General features: G+C 38.0%; 1 protein-coding gene across 1 annotated transcript in view; it reads left to right on the top strand.

The window, feature by feature from the left end:
* LOC103513646 overlaps positions 1-22,211 on the top strand; it is a 66,299-nt gene that overhangs the window by 33,419 nt on the left and 10,669 nt on the right. Inside the window, exon 12 of the mRNA XM_026826791.1 lies at positions 20,158-20,175. Coding sequence (XP_026682592.1) covers positions 20,158-20,175 — 18 coding nt within the window. The remainder of the gene's footprint in view (positions 1-20,157; positions 20,176-22,211) is intronic.

Raw genomic sequence — 22,211 nt, 5'->3', positions numbered from 1 at the left:
TAACACCGCAATGTAACCTAAAATAATACATTTACCTATTTGCAATTGGCATATGAGTGCAAATTTCTCAATCATTCCACCCAATATTTTCTCAATTGGGGTGCCAGCATGGTAGGTAAACATTCGATTTTAGTTATCATTCTGACTGTGTCGAAGGGATTAGCAGGATCCAGACATTTCTCCGACACACTTTGAGTGGGATCTTTGGGTGAGGAAAGTTTCATTGAATATGCATTGTTCTTGAGGCACCCACACGTATTTGGGACCGATTTAGCTCCCCCTGGGGAGCCAATGAGGAATAAGAATAGATTTATGAAATGAGTGGGATAACGACCGGGGGTTTTGAGTTGTACGCCCTTGAGCGATAGAGAGAGAATGATGTAGCACATGGATAGAGATGTCCAGGTTTTTCCCATTTTGTTCTCTACACTCAATCATGCATGCTATTCCTGTCACAAACATGCTCTCTCTCTCTCTCTCTCTCTCTCGATCTGTATTCAAACCAAGTTTCCACTTGAAAGAAAAAAAAAGAAGGAGAAAGCAAGATTGGATTTCTCTCTCTTTCCTCTACCTGGGTGTTCAGCATAAGTACATCTGAATAAAACACTAGACATAATGTGCACATGTAGAATATCTGAATAGATACCATTAGAACAATGCTGTTCCCTGTATAGACTGTGTTCTCGTATGAGAAATAGATTTAGTACTTGAGGACTTATCGCTAATGCTTTCTCTTGTTTTTCACATTGTTTTCCCGTTCTACATCGGGGTATTAGGTAGTTCTCGGAGCTTGTCAGCTATTATTTGTTGTTATTTCCTGGAACACTATCAGGTAGACCTGACAGGTACACCTGATCAGGTCCGCCTGTCAGGTCTACCTGATCAGGGCCACCTGTCAGTTCTACCTGATAGGTACACCTGATCAGGGCCACTTGTCAGGTCTACCTCATCAGGGCCACCTGTCAGTTCTACCTGATAGGTACACCTGATCAGGGCCACTTGTCAGGTCTACCTCATCAGGGCCACCTGTCAGTTCTACCTGATAGGTACACCTGATCAGGGCCACTTGTCAGGTCTACCTCATCAGGGCCACCTGTCAGTTCTACCTGATAGGTACACCTGATCAGGGCCACTTGTCAGGTCTACCTCATCAGGGCCACCTGTCAGTTCTACCTGATAGGTACACCTGATCAGGGCCACTTGTCAGGTCTACCTCATCAGGGCCACCTGTCAGTTCTACCTGATAGTGAGTGGTTGGCCAATTGAGTGGTTACATCTCATCAAAATGTTGGCTCTTCTATTCTGCACTGGTCCTGGGAACGAACTCTCGACTCCCAGCCCTCCGAACCTCCTCACTACGCGGTATCGCTCTCGGTACAATCGCTTTGAACAGTTTTAAGAACGGCCATAAATTATGAAAGAATAATTATTATTGCTTATGACTTATTATTGACAAAGACGAGAGAGAAAAAACTAAACTGTAGTAACGTTTGCAATGTATCTCCTCGCGACTAGCGACTCTTATGAGCTCCATTGTAACTATAATATTCTGTGAGGCTTGATAGAGGGAACTGTAACTGCTAAGGTGTTATGGTCCCCGAAAGCAGAGACAGAAGGAAGACAGCTGTTTCTGATTAAAATGATGCGAATTCGGGGCCAAGTCCGTAAGAACCTTACGTTTTTTTTTTTTTTTTTTTTTTTTTTTTTTTTTTAGCAAGGGAAATTTCAGATTGGTGGTTGGTATCCTTCCTGTTTAGAGTCCCCCAGCCAGGCTACCAAGAACAAATAAAATGAACATAAAAAAAAAAAAAAAAAAACTGAAAATCCAATTTTCACGAACAACAGTTCTGGAGCGGAGGTTAAAACTTCGTACTCCGTACCGTCATAATTTTCTCTTAACAAATTCAATGTAACAAATGTTCATTCTTATTTTGAAAAATCCCACTTCCGGGAAAGAGGTAACAATGTTATAGCAAGTTCAATGTTATAACTTGTGTCTAATCCGCCCCGGGCGGGAATCGAACCCGCGGCCTAGCGCTTACAAGGCAGACGCACTACCAACTAAGCTAACTAGGCTGGCTATATAGCGTTTAAATCTAAATATTAACTAAATTAATTTATTGATAGTTTTCTTCTGAGAATTGATTAGTGTTTGTTAGTTCATTCAGAAAATTTGAAGCGGCTCTAGCGATTTCGAGTGTAAACAGAGACCATCCAAGAGCAACACCCGTATTTATGAACAAAATACTGTCTCTGAAGTAGCACTGAAGCATCAATTCCAAACATCTGATGGGTCAAAATAGACAACAGTCTGAGAGCAAGGCTTGTTGTTCATTAATACGGGTGCAGTCGAGGTCTTTCTTGGATTCAGCAGACCACGAAAGAACACTGAAGCAAAGCAACATCAAGCATGGCGTACAGGTGGACAGGTGACCGTCTGGTCACGTGAGCTGGCTAATTTGGGGAATATTTGGTTTTGATTTGAACTCAGGTGGCCATTGAGTTTCACTTCTCCATGAGGCAAAGCAAGTTCTCATAGTTACAGCCCCGATTAGCCCCTGCCAGTATAAAACAATTGGACAGCATTAAAGAGGAAATAGCAAAGCAACATCAAGCATGGCGTACAGGTGGACAGGTGACCGTCTGGTCACGTGAGCTGGCTAATTTGGGGAATATTTGGTTTTGAATTGAACTCAGTTGGTCATTGAGTTTCACTTCTCCATGAGGCAAAGCAAGCTCTCATAGTTACAGCCCCGATTAGCCCCTGCCAGTATAAAACAATTGGACAGCATTAAAGAGGAAAGAACCATTCCCAAGGCAATCGCCCTTATGGATGAATCTTTCCTTCTTAATGCTCTCCAATTGCTCGTAAAGCGGAAAAGAAAACGAGATTCCCCTTGTAAAGAATCGAGAGATATCTTGCTTTTGCCGATAGGTCAATACGATAAATTTTCATGTTCGAAAGAAACTACCGTGAAACATTTATGCCCGTCGCACATTCCAGACTTTTACCTACTAGACCCAAGTCGTCTGCAAAACCAAACTTATAAAAATGATAGAGAGTCTTCAGACGGTTTTCATAGGTTAGGTTTTGCAGGGGATTACGCTCTACTAAAACTCGCGTGACTATGCTTCCAATGAGTGACGGCCCTCATATCAAAAGGCTTGAAACACTCTTTGGTGCCAATAAGTTTGAGAGACAGATATATTATTTTCTGAAGCGATTATATTTTCCCATGTTTATCGTTTTGAACTATCGGGAAACATCGGACGTGTAGGACAGAAATAAAAGTAGACGTACGACACCAACACAACAGACACATTCATTAGATCTTGGACAGACATAGGCCCCTGGGAGGCGAGATCAGTCCGTTCACACTGAACGAAACAACGTGTACAAATGAATTAGTGTGTTCCCATTGCTAACGAAGAAAATTTAACTTCGGACGAAGAAAAATTCGTGCAGTGTGAACAGGTTGTAAGGCGGGTTTCACACTCAGTCTCCTGAGGGACACCCATTTTATCCTACTGAAACTAACCGAGGTGAGGCTACATTCCTGACTCGCTGGCATTGAAACCAGCTCCCTAATAATCTTTCTGTTCTCACGAGGCTGAGGGTGATCGTGCTTTAGACATGATAAGTGATTACGAGCATCCTCAAACTTATTCGCGCGACCTACTGCTTTGGAAGTGATTAGGAACTTTCTAAAGATCTAAAGCTCCCGCTATGAAAACTTTTGCATATTTCAGCCTGTATGTTGCCTAAAGAAGCTTCAACACTTGTAATCACTTCCACACCATAAAACCTTTATCAATTGACGCCCTGAAAATGTATCTACATTCTAGGCCATTGGGAAGGAGGTGAAAGTTAAAAAACAAATAATCAAATAAACACGAAAAAAATTATCGAGAAAAAGTAAAAACAAGGAAGTACCTAGTAAAACATTACCTACTTCCCTTCCTATAGGATAAGGAAAGTAAAAATGTAAGACAAAGGGGAAAAAAGTGAAAATCCTCCCTCGTAACTGTCATAAAAATGAGATTGTTTATTGCTCATACTTGCCTTGGTTCCTAGAACGCTACACTTAGGGTAGGTGTTGAGTGAGAAATGTAAAGTGAACTCCTCTTTGTCCTGTATTGTGAGGATACTTTGCCTACTTACCAGTGGGTGAGAATGTGAGACGGTGTAAGTTGTAAGTAGTACAATAAAATCAAAATTAAAGCATGTACACCATTCCTGAAAAGTCGGGGCGAGGGTCACTCCAAATTTTTGAATGAACAATCTACACTGCTGGTTCTAAAGAGCGCTAACGCGAAATAATGGGTTTTTGTGATTCAGTTACCATTAGATAGAACTCTTTTGTAGCAACTGATGCTAAAAAGCATCATCCTAGCTTTAATAATAGTTATTAGTTTGAATCGACTCTTTTTTTCTAAATTGAAGGGTTCTCTTGAAGAAGCTCTTCCGCCCAACTTGAGACAAAACTCGTCAGTACACAAAAAAAGCAAACTCTGAGGCTTAGTTATTGTAGGGACAAACAACCCTAAAGGTTGGGTTAAGTATATACGAAACTATAATCCATGTGTCAGTACAAGAAGATCCTTTTGAAATCTCCTATTTCACAGAGGTAGCACAATTATGATATCAGAGTGGTTTTCTCCGCAAAATCATCGGGAAAAAAGAACTTTTACAAAGTTCTCAAGAAAACTTTATTAATATATCAAGTTTTCAAGTACTAATGTACTATATAGCTTTTAAATCTAGATGGTAACTAATTACTTTATTGATAGTTTTCTTCTGAGAATAGATCAGTTGCGCTTACTTGGGTGATGTTTCAAAGTCATCATAGAGCAGGAAAAATGAGGACCAACGGAATTTTTCTTTTTCTTATACGACTTCTAAATACCTACCGAGATAAATCGATTTAAAAAATACCGGTAAATCGTGAAGTTTGACGTCACGGCATACACTCCCGTAGGCGATGACGTCATAATTCATGACTCCCGCTACGTTTGTTTGTGCGCAAGCGTTTCTGCGCATTTAGACGTGAAATCTAACGTCACAACTCTTTGAACTTTTTCATTAGAACGGCAATTAAAAATTGAATTTTCGACCTTTGAAAGTTACTTTTTCGGAGTTTTGACCTCAGATTTGGATTTTTCACAACTTTTTACGTAGTAATCGACCTTTTATTTATAATTTTTACCCATTTGCAACTGTTCCATTGATTAGTGTTTGTTAGTTCATTCAGAAAATTTGAAGCGGCTCTAGCGATTTCGAGTGTAAACAGAGGCCATCCAAGAGCAAACAACACCCGTATTTATGAACAATATACTGTCTCTCAAGTAGCATTGAAGCATCAATTCCAAACATCTGATGGGTCAAAATAGACAACAGTCTGAGAGCAAGGATTGTTGTTCATTAATACGGGTGCAGGCGAGGTCTTTCTTGGATTCAGCAGACCACGAAAGAACACTGAAGCAAAGCAACATCAAGCATGGCGTACAGGTGGACAGGTGACCGTCTGGTCACGTGAGCTGGCTAATTTGGGGATTATTTGGTTTTGAATTGAACTCAGGTGGCCATTGAGTTTCACTTCTCCATGAGGCAAAGCAAGCTCTCATAGTTACAGCCCCGATTAGCCCCTGCCAGTATAAAACAATTGGACAGCATTAAACAGGAAAGAATTATTCGCAAGGCAATCCCCCTTATGGATGAATCTTTTCTTCTTAATACTCTCCAATTGCCCGTAAAGCGGAAAAGAAAACGAGATTCCCCTTGTAAAGAATCGAAAGATATCTTGCTTTTGCCGATAGGTCAATACGATAAATTTTCGTGTTTGAAAGAACGCCCTAATTGTGAAACATTCAGGCTCGTCGCACATTGGAAGCGTAATCTCCCGACTTTTAGTAGCGCGTAGTCGTCTACAAAACCAAACCTATAAAAATGATAACAAAGAGTCTACACCAGGTGTGCACAAACTGCGGCCCGCGGACCACATGCGGCCTTTTGTGCGGCCCGGTAAGATCAGATGAATGCGGCCCGCGGCCACCTTGAGTTTGTGCACCCCTGGTCTACACAATTACACATAGAGGGTCTCCATGTTTTTCACAGGTTTGGTTTTGCAGGTAACTACGCGCTGCTAAAAGTCGCGTGACTACACTTCCAATGAGTGACGGCCCCGATATCAAAAGGCTTGAAAGATAGGTCAATACGATAAATTTTCATGTTCGAAAGAAACTACCGTGAAACATTTATGCCCGTCGCACATTCCAGACTTTTACCTACTAGCCCCAAGTCGTCTGCAAAACCAAACCTATAAAAATGATAGAGAGTCTTTAGACGGTTCCATAGGTTAGGTTTTGCAGGGGATTACGCTCTACTAAAACTCGCGTGACTATGCTTCCAATGAGTGACGGCCCTCATATCAAAAGGCTTGAAACACTCTTTGGTGCCAATAAGTTTGAGAGATAGATATATTATTTTCTGAAGCGATTATATTTTCTCATGTTTATCGTTTTGAACTATCGGGAAACATCGGATGTGTAGGACAGAAATAAAAGTAGACGTACGACACCAACACAACAGACACATTCATTAGATCTTGCACAGACATAGGCCCCTGGGAGGCGAGATCAGTCCGTTCACAGGTTCACACTGAACGAAACAACGTGTACAAATGAATTATTGTGTTCCCATTGCTAACGAAGAAAATTTAACTTCGGACGAAGAAAAATTCGTACAGTGTGAACAGGCTGTAAGGCGGATTTCACATCTAGACTGTAACTTGTAGTATACGGCAGTTTTCATGTTGATGGCTACATAGTCTTGGGCCTGTTCACACTTGAACTTTAAGTTGAAACCTAGATGTGAAATCCGCCTAACTGTGCGTTAGTAAGCAGCCTCCATGGCCGAGTATCGTTAGAACTGGAGCTTCCAGATTCAGTTCTTGGCGAAATCGAGGTGTCCCGGCTTTGCACCCCATTTGGTGAACAATAAAATTCTCGCTCTAAAGTCAGACTAAAACCAAGCCAAACAGATGTTTGGAATGCTTCAGTGCAGCTTAAGTGCCAGAATTTTGATCATAATTAATATGGCTGCGAGACTGCCCGGCTTTGAGATTGAAGTTCTGGGTGCACTCAGTCTCCTGAGGGACACCCATTTTATCCTACTGAAACTAACCGAGGTGAGGCTACGTTCCTGACTCGCTGGCATTGAAACCAGCTCCCTAATAATCTTTCTGTTCTCACGAGGCTGAGGGTGATCGTGCTTTAGACATGATAAGTAATTCTTAGTGGACCAGAAAAGTGTATTGGGGACTTTTATGGGGTAAAGAACTGATTTTACGCGTTAATTTCCTATGGGGCACTTTTAAGTTTTAACACCCTGTATAGCTGTATACAATTTATTAAATTGGTCATATACCCATATAGAAAACTCATCCTAACTCTCTCACTCTGGTTAATGATATATACTGAGGGAGCGAGCCTTTCAGTGCGTGTGTCTCCTACGGCCAGGCACTCACTATCAGGTGGACCTGATCAGGTGTCAGGTATACCTGATAGAGTCAGCTCTACCGCATAGTGTGTGTGCTCATCAGGTGTCAGGTATACCTGATGGAGTCAGCTCTACCTCATAGTGTGTGTGCTCATCAGGTGTCAGGTATACCTTATCAGGTGTACCTGTCAGGTCTATCTGATAATGTGGCTGGCTTAAGTGATGGAAAAAATTAATGTTTGAAAGAGGGAACTGTAACTGCTAAGGTATTATCGTTCCGAACATTTTATTGTTTATTCCAAAAGAACATTTTATTGTTTATGTGGTATAAAATAAACTTCAATATTATTATTATTAACGCGCAGAGAGAAAGAAGACAGGATAGAAGCAAGTCAGCCGTTCCGAGAACGAACCTTATCCGTTTAGGATAAAATCCGCCCCGGGCGGCCATCGAACCCGCAACCTAGCTCCTAAAAGGCAGACAAAAATCTAACCAGGCTGGCCCTTATTCTTTACCTTGGTGACGTTAAGACTGAACGGGTCAGTTTTTTGGAGCAGCCCATCCCGAAAATCTGTCCATTAACTCACTCATCCCCATTTCTAAAAAAAAAAAAAAAAATCACAAAATTAAAATCTTTGAAATAAAAATAGATGTAGCTAGGAGGGTGTTGAAGTTAACCAATAAAAAAGTTAGGAAGCTCTACAAGGTAGTTGTTAAAAGAAATCACATACTGGAGTATAAAATTGTGCAAATAATACGAATACCTATACCCGACGAATCTGATGATATACCTAATGGAGGAATTGCAATCGGGAAAATATTATTAATAAAAGGTCGATTCCTACGCAAAAAGTTGTGTCGCGACAAATTTCGAGATCAGAGCTCATTTGTGTGAGAAAATGTAAAAAAAAAGGGTCTGTGATAACCCGTTTGTTGTCCATGTAGAAGGTATCGGGTTTCGATTCCCAATTTCGGTAAAAAAAAAGAAGGAAAAAAAAGAGAGAGAGAAAAAAAAAACATTGGAATTTCCTTCGCGAATATTTCAAAGGGTTACTTTCTGGTGTTCTTGTGTTGACCCAGCACCATTGGGTAGTACTGTGTCTCTAATAAGTCTTACCTACCTCTTATTTCCCACCTAATGTCAGACATACTACGGGATTGGCATGCTACAGACTTGTAGTCCAATGTAGCTTAGCAGATATCTTATTGAAAAAAAAAAAAAAAACAGGTGTTCTAGTTGAAAACTAAACGCTTCTTTTCAAAAGAACACCCAAGTTGAGCAACGCCGAGCGTGTCCTGGGTGACCGTATTGGCATGTCTCTACATGACATTCCATGATGTGGTTATAAAATAGTGGTAACTCATTCCACCTCTTTAACATTCATTATAATCTTATTTTATAATCAAGAAATTGAAAGAATCAATGAGAAATTAAAAACAATTGAGTTTAGAAAAACAACATAAGACTATCGCTTCGAAACGAGATTTTAAAAGGGGTTTTAGAGAGATATTGAAACTCTTACATTAGATATTTACTAGAAATCAGTATAATCTTATTTTATAATCAAGAAATTGAAAGAATCAATGAGAAATTAAAAACAATTGAGTTTAGAAAAACAACATAAGACTATCCCTTCGAAACGAGATTTTAAAAGGGGTTTTAGAGAGATATTGAAACTCTAACTTTAGATATTTACCAGAAATTAATGAACATACAACAATCTTAATATCGAAAAAACTTCTATTTAAGGGACGAGTTTCTTTACTCCAACCACCAACAACGCAACGGTCGAAACGTTTCAAGTGGTTGACAAATTTCATTTCTAAGGATACGAACAGCATTCTGACTTCTGACCGTAATCAGGATCTTTCCGACTAGATTTCGTTCGAGTGACGTCATCTACCGCTTCAACCGGTGGTCGGGTAGAGAAACTCATTCAAAACGTTGCCCGTTCAACGCAAAATTTATGACAAATAACGAACCGCTGTGATAATCTCGCCAGCGAGGGGAAATCAAACGGTTTATCATACATCGCTTTTAAAACTAAAGAGACTCTTCGATCGAATATTTGACCGTATTTTCATTCTGACATTTTCATGGTGTAATGGTGGGGAATGGTAAAATGAAACAATGGTAGGCAATGTTCCATTTCCCCATTTCCTATCACCATGAAAATTCCAAGAAGAACACACGGCTATTCGATCGTAATATTTACATATTTGTAATAATTATAACTCAAAGAAATAAACTTTATTTAATAAAAAGAAACCAATGGATAAATTTCGTTCTGACGTGAGATGTTACAGTCCCCCATAACTGTTATACCTACAGGTGTCCAAAAGTTACAATATTAAACATTAGGTGATAACCTGACAACTTTCTGCGCATGAGCAGAAACCAAAAATCGTTTTCGTTATCATTATAGGGAATTGCAAAATCTTACTATTAAATTTGTCAATTTGTCTCCTCCCAAAAAATAGGACTCAATCGATAAAGGTGGGGCTGAAAGTTGCAATAATGTTCTTTATTTATTTTCCTCTTCGCGCTCATATTACGAGTATCTCAATCTTTTCATCATAACGAATTCAATTCACCTTTCTTTTTTCTCCTTTTTTCCCTAAACTTTGATTGGTCGCTTTTTCTACCTATTTTTCTCTCAAGGCTGAGCGGGCCCCGTTATCCCGTAACTCATTTTATGTATAAGTAATTACGAGCATCCTCAAACTTATTCGCGCGACCTACTGCTTTGGAAGTGATTAGGAACTTTCTAAAGATCTAAAGCTCCCGTTATGAAAACTTTTTCATATTTCAGCCTGTAAGTCGCCTAAAGAAGCTTCAACACTTGTAATCACTTCCAAATAAGCATAGATGTAAGCTATAAATTGTGAACATACCCTGTATAAAAATACACAATAAAATATTGAATATTGAATTGAACACCATAAAACCTTTATCAATTGACGCCCTGAAAATGTATCTACATTCTAGGCCATTGGGAAGGAGGTGAAAGTTAAAAAAACAAATAATCAAATAAAGACGAAAAAAATTATCGAGAAAAAGTAAAAACAAGGAAGTACCTAGTAAAACATTACTTTCCTTCCTATAGGATAAGGAAAGTAAAAATGTAAGACAAAGGGGAAAAAAGTGAAAATCCTCCCTCGTAACTTTCATAAAAATGAGATTGTTTATTGCTCATACTTAAAACTAAAAACAGAATAAAAAGAATTGTACAGAATACTTAAAGACAAAATCAACTCTGAAAAGGGAATAGCTAACATGAAATGTATTGTCATAATCATGACTGTGGCTTTGTTAACTTTACAGAGGTTTACATTTACACAAATACACCCCATTTGGTGAACAATAAAATTCTCGCTCTAAAGTCAGACTAAAACCAAGCCAAACAGATGTTTGGAATGCTTCAGTGCAGCTTGAGTGCCAGAATTTTGATCATAAATATGGTTGCGAGACTCGATTCTCACCGTAAAAAAGTTGCGTAGCAATCAGCTTATTTGCATTTTATCATGATTCCTAACATAGGCCAGCCGGCATTACCTAAGCTTAGGCTTGCCAAATATCCAAAATGTCGATTCGGGACGCGAATCCGCGAACATAATTGCCAAATCTGTTGCGTAGCAATCAGCTTATTTGCATTTTATCATGATTCCTAACATAGGCCAGCCGGCATTACCTAAGCTTAGGCTTGCCAAATATCTATTTTGATGAAATTAGAGTAGGTACCTATTCTAGTGAAATTTAGGAATTCGAAATTGTAAATTATGTATGACACAGAAGTGAAGAACTGTTTGAATTTCAAATAATAACCGATTGTACTCATTCCTGACTATAAACACATCTTCTAATCTGAGCGCACGGTAGTGCGTGTTTGAATTTCAAATAATAACCGATTGTACTCATTCCTGACTATAAACACATCTTCTAATCTGAGCGCACGGTAGTGCGCTAGGCCATTACTATACTATAATAATTCTTCTAGAAGTTCTGTAAAATATAGATACCCTTTGGTTTTCCTTTTCAAGTAAAAACACATCATTCTTTATTTTCCGCAAAGAAATAATAACCAATTGTAATCATTCCTATAAACATGTACTTACCTACCTACATTGTCAGCTAACCCAACTTGATTTAGGTCTGCAAAACTTCAACTTTTCGCTTCACATCTTCTTACAAAGCTAAGTTTCTTACTCACTTTTTCGTTGTCAGTTGTGAGTCAACTTTTGTTAGACTGTTAGACAATGTTAAACAGCAACCACCCTGTAGAATAAAGTTATCAAATTGAGAATTTAGATTGAAATATTCGGCAGATGTGATTCCACGTGCTTACAATATTAAACTCAGCTCGTCAGAATTTTACCTTTACTTCTCCTTCTCCTCTTCCTGTTTTTATTCTTCCTTCTTCTTCTTCTTCTTCTTTTTTTTCTTCTTCTTCTTCTTCTTCTTCTTCTCCTCCTTCTCCTTCTTCTCCTCCTCCTTCTTCTTCTTCTCCTCCCCCTCCTCCTTCCTCTTCATCGTTTTTTTTCTTCTTCTTCTTCTCCTCCTCCTTCTCCTTCTTCTTCCCCTCCTCCTCCTTCCTCCTCCTCCTTCTTCTCCTCCTTCTTTTTCTTTTCCTCTATTCCTTCACCTTTCCTTCTCTATTTTCCATCTACCGCGTTCTCCAAGGCTTCTTCCTCCCCTTTCCTGCTCCTGTACCTTTCTCTATAATTATCATGTTCTCGTATCCCCTCTTTCCTCGACCTTTCTTTTTTTTCCTTTAGTGCACGGAGAACTATTTCTAATATATCTCTGGCCTTGGGCTTGGAAACTTTTTGAGTTGGTAATCTCCTTCATTACGTTGTTCATAAACTCTCCAGGAGACACCTGATTGTGGTCCCGACCATGTGCAGTATAATTGAATGCCTCTTATACTCCCATAGACCCTTTGAATCATGAAATTTCTTCAATAAATGCACCAGTTAGGATACAAAAGCCACCAAAATTGCAATATTTGTAGACATTGTAGAGACAATCAGAAAATCCGGCCTCCCATCCATCTCTTTTGAATGTTTCCTCTTGTTACGGTAACTCTAGGGAGGGCAGAGGACTGTAAAGGGCTGCCCTTATTTTGGGGACTTTTCTTTGGAGCCACTGAGGTAAAACTTGATTAGTGAAATAGATACTGGGGTCTTACTTGGTTTGTGGTCGGATTATTACTAAAGTTGGTTCGGCGTGCTCCGTCGATTCTCGTTTGTAGCGGGCAATAGGAGGGAGGTATAGGGTGAGGAAAAAGGAGGTGTACGCAACACCTCTTCTCCAAGGTTGGTGTCGTATATCTTGATCTTCTAATGAGATAGATAGCACGAGGTAAATTCAACCTCTCCCGGGGCGTCTTAACGTTTTGTTTGCTAACTTTAATACATTCTGAAAGGTAACTTTTTTTCGAGATAGAGATAGCACGAGGTAAATTCAACCTCTCCCGGGGCGTCTTAACGTTTTGTTTGCTAACTTTAATACAGTCTGAAAGGTAACTTTTTTTTTCCTACTTTGTGCTTTTTTGTGAACTTTTTTCTTCCTTTGTTTTTACTAAAAGGTTACAAAGTTGGAGCGGTAAATAATGTGGGATTTGAACCGACTTGCGTATCGCCTTCGGACAGTTTCCTTCCTTTTCCTTCATTGAATTTTTAAAGAAGAAGGGTTTTTTCTTCCTTTGTTTTTACTAAAAGGTTACAAAGTTGGAGCGGTAAATAATGTGGGATTTGAACCGACTTGCGTATCGCCTTCGGCCAGTTTCCTTCCTTTTCCTTCATTGAATTTTTAAAGAAGAAGGACAAGAAATACTCTGTGAAGGCACGGGATAGCATTCTGTTGTAAAGGGTTGATTCTTACCAATAAGATAAGTATCTAGATGTAACATATGTAACATTGTCCCATTAGAAGAGCACAGAAAAGTATACTTACCTACTTGTGAAATAGATACCGTATTTGAATAAAATCCCAGCCAAATGATACTGAAAACACCTTGATGCCATCTAAACTGTCTCTTATAAAAATAGAAGCACTTACCATACGAATAGCTTTATTAAAATATTTGAAGTAAGTAGGTAAATACTAAACTAAAATAGTATTCTATATAGCATGCAAAGGCTAGCGATTTTCAAACTGAGGGAAAGCTCGTTCTTACGGCTCAACTTTTTGTTGAAAATTTGAACAAACATGAGTTCAACATAAAGTTGAACCCTGAGATCGCGCCTTGATAGTGGAGTGCAAATATGGAAACGCTTTCCATTCAGAGTTCAGGATGTTTTAGCAACTCCTATTCAAAACCAGTTTGGAAATAGCTGAATTTTCTGCATAAGATAAAACCAGGATGTTTTAGCAACTCCTATTCAAAACCAGTTTGGAAATAGCTGAATTTTCTGCACAAGATAAAACGGCACTTAACAATGTAAAGACTCAATCTAGCTATTATAACTAGGTGTGCATTGAAAGGAAGATTGTCAACTAGAAAGACAGGAGGAGAATTAATTACATAATTACAAGATAAGAGAACGTCCAGGATTGGGGAATTGTGTAAACCAAAGGAAAGATCTATGACTAATCATAAAAATAAGAATTAGGGGATTGCATAAACCGAAAGGCAGCCATGATAAATCATAATGTTCAGAATTGGGGAATTTCATAAACAAAAGGAAAGCTTGACAGTTCAGGATTGGGGAATTGTATAAAAACCAAAGGAAAGGAAGGAGAAGTCATAAAGTTCGATATTGAAGAATTGTGTTTACAAACAAACGAAAGTAGGTAACTAAAAATATGGAATTAAGGAAGTGTATGAACCAAATGGATTCTACAAGAAAATATAAAGAATAGGATTGAAGCTTTGGACATCAAAGCAGTAAAAAGAAAAGCAAATAACACAAACACCGAATGAAATGTGAACGAATTTTTGAAACCCAGGACCAGGGAAACCTAAAGAAGGAAAACTAAATAGTCAGACAACCAAGGTACGTCAAGCGCAACTTCGCTATCACCCCTATTAACCAGACAGGATAAGATGGTGTTAGAAATGAGCAGGACAAAAGAGTAGGATTCTACCACGTTTTTTAGTGATTTAAAACAACATCTAATTCTGTATAGCTAACTGGGAAGACTAAGAGCCAAATTATGAAAATATTGATATTATTTTTAGGTGACAACTGAAAAGAAAACTGTAGAGATTATTAAAAAGAAGATTGGCGTACACAAAAATGGCTTCTTTAAAGTTAGTGATCAGTGAACTTCAAAGAAAACTTATTTTATAATGTGGCTCTAACAATTCAACGGAAAAGAAACCCCGTGCTAAGACAAACTTTGATGTGTTTTTTGTTTTTTGTTTTTTTTTTTTTTAATTCATTTCTGGCAATGTTTTTTGTATCGAATCATGATGACCATTTATTGTAAAGATGCTATCTTTGCTTTTACAGTCTAACTATACTTGACCAAATGACCCCTTCTAGGATTAAATTTTCTAATCCTTCCTAGGCAGGCCCCTCTGTTGGGATGTATTGGAACCACCATTGAATACCGATTTCAACCATTTAATTTGACCTTTTCGCCGATTTTTTCTTACATTCTACCCACTACAGTAGTGAGAGTAACTCTTTGATAACAATTTGATCCACAACAACCGCAAACAACTATTCCGCCCCAATTTACACGAGGAAGAAATACAACAGACAATATGAAGAAAAAAACACAAAAAAATAGAAAGAAGAATAGAAGAGAAGAGGGAGGCGTAAAAAATTAACAATCCATTTCCGGGGGGGAGGGAAGGAAAACGCATTTCTGGTGCACACATCGAGAGACAGCCAAATAACGGATGGACATGATGAAGGGGAACTTACATAGGAAGACGAAGGCACAAACTTTGAGGGGGATGTTGGGATGACGCCATAGTTCACTTGGTGACGTCATTATACTTACGATCATGCTCCGAGCGAGCTGTGATAGAAAAAAATAAAACAGAAAGCCGTTAGCAAGCCAGTTATCCAAAGTGTTTCATCTACACGACATTTACATGAACAGGTACACAGAGCAATAGAGTAGAGAGGCTAGCTAGCTAGGTAGAGACTAGAAGTAGCCATGGACCACGGTATAGCTTTGAAATCTACACTATTGCAACTTACATTATGTGTACAGGATGTCTGCGGGTCAGCCAGCTTTTTAGTATTTTCAAGAGCAGTTCATTCTCATGTACCAACACAGCCAGTTTGGCTTAAAGTAACAATTTCTTTTGGTAGAGACTAGAAGTAGCCATGGACCACGGTATAGCTTTGATATCTACACTATTGCAACTTACATTATGTGTACAGGATGTCTGCGGGTTAGCCAGCTTTTTAGTATTTTCAAGAGCAGTTCATTCTCATGTCCCAACACAGCTAGTTTGGCTTAAAGTAACAATTTCGGTAGAGACTAGAAGTAGCCATGGACCACGGTATAGCTTTGATATCTACACTATTGCAACTTACATTATGTGTACAGGATGTCTGCGGAATATCTACCTTTTTTAGTCTTTTCAAGAGCAGTTCATTCTCATGTCCCAACACAGCTAGTTTGGCTTAAAGTAACAATTTGTTTGTTGAGATGAAACTCGTCAAAGAATTTAAGAGGCACACACGAAATTTAATTGACTTCTTTGGGTATTAATAGGGGGATTGCTTATTCAAAATTAGTTTCAATGAGCGTGATATGGCACCAATGTATGTATATGGTTTCGGTTTCGAATGAGTCTGCAGCGCACACATCCTGTACAACACAATCTATCGGACGAAGGCACAGAAAGTGTAGAGCCGTTCCTGGAAACGGCGCTGTAGTGAAATCCCTGCGCGTGTAAAATATATAACCAATGTAGAAGAGAAACGGCAACGGAAACATGGTGGGGGGTCAAGCGACATAAGGTGCGTCCACACTATGGTCGACCGAAGTCAATCGACATCGACTGGAACCCACAGAAATTTCCCCTTTTTTGGTGAGAGAGCGCGTTTACTAAACCATAGGAAATACGAGATGGCGCGCCATCCGAATCGTTTACGAAAGGAAAATACAACTAAAAGTAGATGCGTCATGCGACAATGGTATTTTGTTTGAATGGAAAAAGTTTATAGACTTTATGGTGTGGACTGTGGACGTGTTGGAAGTGATGTGGATCGACCATAGTGTGAGACGCTGCTTAAGGATATTTTGAACTATTACGAAATTTTCAGTGGAAGAGATACCCACTTCCATTAAGAGATGGCAATAATTACACAGAACAATGTTTTCAATCAAATTTCATAATAGTTCACCATATTTGGTACCAAAATTATCCGGCAAACACAGAAGGAAATTGGGCGCTCAAAGTGAAGAACACATTTTTCCAATCAATCATCAAACCGTAGGTACGTCTTATGTTCTCGACGTTCAATAGTGAAATACGTGTTCTTCGCTTGACCAATCAAGGGGAGGGACATTTGTACATGAAAAAACTCTGAAAATGTGATCCTGAAAGAGGAAATGATTTAGTTATCGGGACAATTGGGGGCTAGCAGTTTTAAGGCGTGTCCACACACAGTCGACCGGCCGTCGACCGACGTCGACTGAACCGTCCATACTATCTCGACAACATAGATTCACCTCGACGCTTGACGGCCGGTCGACTATGTTTGGATATACCGTTATGTCCAATACAAAGCTAGAAATCAGTACGGATCTCCATTGGAAATGTTTCATCTTGACAACCTTAAAGAAGGTAATATAAATCACACTTTAAGAGGCACACACGAAATTTAATTGACTTCTTTGGGTATTAATAGGGGGATTGCTTATTCAAAATCAGTTTCAATGAGCGTGATATGGGTACCTATATATTATATGGTTTTGGTTTCGAATGAGTCTGCAGCGCACACATCCTGTACGACATAATCTATTGGAAACCAAAAGGACACGGAAACGATTCAAATAGCACAGAGTAATGGAAATGCAGTCAGATCATTGATGTTCAAGGTAACACCATTGGTTCACATTAGAAGCAGAAAGACGACACTAGGTGGGAAGGCCATCCACAGTTCTTACCCGATTGTGGAGCGATGTCTTACCAGTTTTTAATTTTTATTTAACCTTGTCGGCGCTTGTTGGTCCTCTGGTCGTCGACAAGAAGCTTGTGTCAACACATGTGTTGAGTTATTTTAAACTGTTCCAAACAACACAGAAGTAAAACACACAAAAATAATACCAATAGAGAAACCAAACGGTAGTTAGAATCAATCATAGGGGGAGTGAATCAAAATCAGAGGCGAGAGAAAATGAAAATGATGATGACAATGGTGATGGAATTAGTTAAGATATACTTTATACAAACTTATGGAATTAAATATTTTTTTTTTTTCAAATACATGATTATACATTAAACTGTTCCAAACAACACAGAAGTAAAACACACAAAAATAATACCAATAGAGAAACCAAACGGTAGTTAGAATCAATCATAGGGGGGGTGAATCAAAATCAGAGGCGAGAGAAAATGAAAATGATGATGACAATGGTGATGTGAATTAGTTAAGATATACTTTATACAAACGTAGGGAATTAATTTTTTTTATTCAAATACATGATTATACATAATTTTAGTTTTAATTTAGAAAAGTTAGAGTTAAGATTTAAAGTTGATTCTTTATCTTATTTGAAGAAATAAGTTTTAGTTATTGTTAAACATTATTTTAAACCAACACCATCAAAACAATCAATTTTCTTTGGCTAAGAAATATGTTTTACAATAAATGAAAACAACATAGAGAAACAAACATGCAAAAAAAACGAAAGCGCAAGTGACTGCAAAGCTGGGGAACATCGTCATTTTAGAAGCAAAACACGCATGAAATGAAACCGTTATAAAATATACATTCGACATTCAAAGAAATTCATTCAGGTGTTGGAGGAAATAAGGTTTTTACAAATTTAGAATGCTTCATTACTTTTTTGATATTAGATTAGAAGATTTTCAATATCAGTGAATGTTGGTAAATTTATGACTATTGACATCTCATTTATGACTGTTGACATCTTCCACCTCAATTCAGTAGTTCTGTCAAAGAAAATTTTCTAGGTTAGTGAATATACAGCTAGGTACTACTTAGTGTGAGTATACTTGGGTATTGTTTTTATAATTATTAATTAAAGTTGTGTCAAAACTAAATTTGTAAGTACCTACAATACACACCTATTTAATTCTGCAGAAATAGATCAGTTGCGCTTACTTGGCTGATGTTGTAAAGTCATAGAGCAGGGATTTCTGCTTTGGCAAGGTGATTTAGCTTTTGTAAGGAAGCAGTGTGAGGTGGAATAGTGAATACTAACATTACTTACCCGCCTTGTTAAAATATAAGGAGAGTAATGTGCAGAAAGTAGGTACTATCAAGAATTTGGCAAGATTACAACAAAATATTGGATCCCTTTCCAAAAAATGTTTACGTTCACGTAAACATTTATATACGTTATCAAAGTTTAAACATTATTTTCAATTTTATCTCAACCTCTCATTTGAAAACTTGGGGGAACTTGTATGAAATTCCATACGATGAGACATGTAAAGAGTCTATAACATCTCAAACAATACAAGTTTAGTACCTATGTCACTGAGATCTATGGGAAAAGTCACACTTTTATGCATCACGTTCAATGCGCTATGTTCCAAAAGCTTGTGAATTATTTAAAGCAAAGAAGCTTTTAAGTTATTACTTTTGAAGAAATAGAACTGTATAGCAGTATATGTATGTACACGGTAAATATACATAGAGGATTGATGGAATAGTACTAAAACCTACTGCGTAACTAAAGCAAATGGCGTGGTGTGAGTAAAGTTAAAGGTACAAATGTGGATTTTAGCTTTCTTAATATCTTGAAAATGAAAATGCGTGAACATGAAGTGCTTAATAAAAAGTAGAGGAAAATGTAGTTCAAATTGTATTTCTGCATCTTAATGATTTCTCTGAGGGAAATGATTTCTGCACATTACCAAATAATTACCTTAACGAATTATGAGAAAAATTAAATGTGGATTTTTACACCGTGTGTATTTGTACAAATGAGTACCTGTTGAAGATATTGTTACATTGTATGACTACGAAACACTTGGACCTTGGCTAGACGAACGACCACACCTACAGCACCAAACGCAGTCCAATGAGGAATCTTCTTCAGATGTAGTAATTATTCAGATGTAGGCTTTCAAAATTGTGAACTTTGACGTCACGGCATACGCTCCCGTAGGCGATGACGTCATAATTCATGACTTCCGCTTCGTTTGTTTGTGCGCAAGGCGTTTCAGCGCATTTTGACGTGACATCTGACGTCACAACTCTTTGAATTTTTTCATTAGAACGGCAGTTAAAAATTGAATATTCGACCTTTTAAAGTTACTTTTTCGGAGTTTTGACCTCATATTTGGATTTTTCACAACTTTTTGTGTAGGAATTGACCTTTTATTAATAATATTTTCCCGATTGCAATCCCTCCATTAGGTATATCATCGGATTTGTCGGGTATAGGTATTTGTATTATTTGCACAATTTTATACTCCAGTATGTGATTTCTTTTGACAACTACCTTGTAGAGCTTCCTAAATTTTTTATTTATTTTTTTCTATCACAGCTCGCTCGGAGCATGATCGTAAGTATAATGACGTCACCAAGTGAACTATGGCGTCATCCCAACATCCCCCCTCAAAGTTTGTCTAAGCACGGGGTTTCTTTTCCGTTGAATTGTTAGAGCCACATTATAAAATAAGTTTTCTTTGAAGTTCACTGACACTGATCACTAACTTTAAAGAAGCCATTTTTGTGTACGCCAATCTTCTTTTTAATAATCCAGTTTTCTTTTCAGTTGTCACCTAAAAATAATATCAATATTTTTATAATTTGGCTCTTAGTCTTCCCAGTTAGCTATACAGGATTAGAATATTAGATGTTGTTTTAAATCACTAAAAAACGTGGTAGAATCCTACTCTTTTGTCCTGCTCATTTCCAATACCATCTTATCCTGTCTGGTTAATAAGGGTGATAGCGAAGTTGCGCTTGACGTACCTTGGTTGTCTGACTGTTTAGTTTTCCTTCTTTGGGTTTCCCTGGTCCTGGGTTTCAAAAATTCGTTCATATTTCATTCGGTGTTTGTGTTATTTGCTTTTCTTTTCACTGCTTTGATGTCCAAAGCTTCAATCCTATTCTTTATATTTTTCTCGTAGAATCCCTTTGGTTCATGCAATTCCTTAATTCCATATTTTTAGTTACTTTCGTTTGTTTGTAAACGATGTCCAAAGCTTCAATCCTATTCTTTATATTTTCTTGTAGAATCCATTTGGTTCATACACTTCCTTAATTCCATATTTTTAGTTACTTTCGTTTGTTTGTAAATACAATTCTTCAATATCGAACTTTATGACTTCTCCTTCCTTTCCTTTGGTTTATACAATTCCCCAATCCTGAATTGTCAAGCTTTCCTTTTGTTTATGAAATTCCCCAATTCTGAACATTATGATTTATCATGGCTGCCTTTCGGTTTATGCAATCCCCTAATTCTTATTTTTATGATTACTCACAGACCTTTCCTTTGGTTTACACAATTCCCCAATCCTGGACTTTCTCTTATCTTGTAATTATGTAATTAATCCTCCTCCCGTCTTTCTAGTTGACAATCTTCCTTTCAATGCACACCTAGTTATAATAGCTAAATTGAGATGAAATTCCCCAATTCTGAACATTATGATTTATCATGGCTGCCTTTCGGTTTATGCAATCCCCTAATTCTTATTTTTATGATTAGTCAATGATCTTTCCTTTGGTTTACACAATTCCCCAATCCTGGACTTTCTCTTATCTTTGTAATTAATCTTCCTCCCGTCTTTCTAGTTGACAATCTTCCTTTCAATGCACACCTAGTTATAATAGCTAGATTGAGACTTTACATTGTTAAGTGCCTTTTTATCTTGTGCAGAAAATTCAGCTATTTCCAAACTGGTTTTGAATAGGAGTTGCTAAAACATGCTCAACTCTGGATGGAAAGCATTGCCGAGTAAAATTTGCACTCCGAGAAATGAATAAAAAAAAAAAAAACAAAAAACAAAAAACACAAAAAAAAAAAAAAACAAAACAAACAATATGGGTGACATTCAATTATGCAGAATTTCCGATCAATTTTTTCTCCTTTCTAATCTACTCTTCGTCCCATCCTTTCAAAGCAGTGGTGTGAGTTTCCATGGACGTCAGTAGGTTAAGATTCCCTAATTTCCGGCCAGAGTTTCACAATCCCTCTCCCCATATCATCAAGTACGTGATCTTATTAAGCTTTCTCAAGAACTATTTTGCAACTATCTGAATTGTCCACTTATCCTTCAAATTCTCCTCCAATCCGGCCCTAAAGGACCAAATATTAAATATCCGGCCCGAAGGACCAAATGTCAAATATCCGGCCCGAAGGACCAAATATTAAATATCTGGCCCGAAGGACCAAATATTAAATATCTGGCCCGAAGGACCAAATATTAAATATCTGGCCCGAAGGACCAAATGTCAAATATCCGGCCCGAAGGACCAAATGTCCAAGGCGCGATCTCAGGGTTCAACTTTATGTTGAACTCATGTTTGTTCAAATTTTCAACAAAAAGTTGAGCCGTAAGAACGAGCTTTCACACAGTTTGGAAATCGCTAGCC

The sequence above is a fragment of the Diaphorina citri genome, unplaced genomic scaffold (genome assembly GCF_000475195.1).
Source record: "Diaphorina citri unplaced genomic scaffold, Diaci psyllid genome assembly version 1.1 scaffold1002, whole genome shotgun sequence".
Lineage (NCBI taxonomy): Eukaryota > Metazoa > Arthropoda > Insecta > Hemiptera > Psyllidae > Diaphorina > Diaphorina citri.
This window is presented reverse-complemented; position numbering and strand designations above follow the sequence as displayed.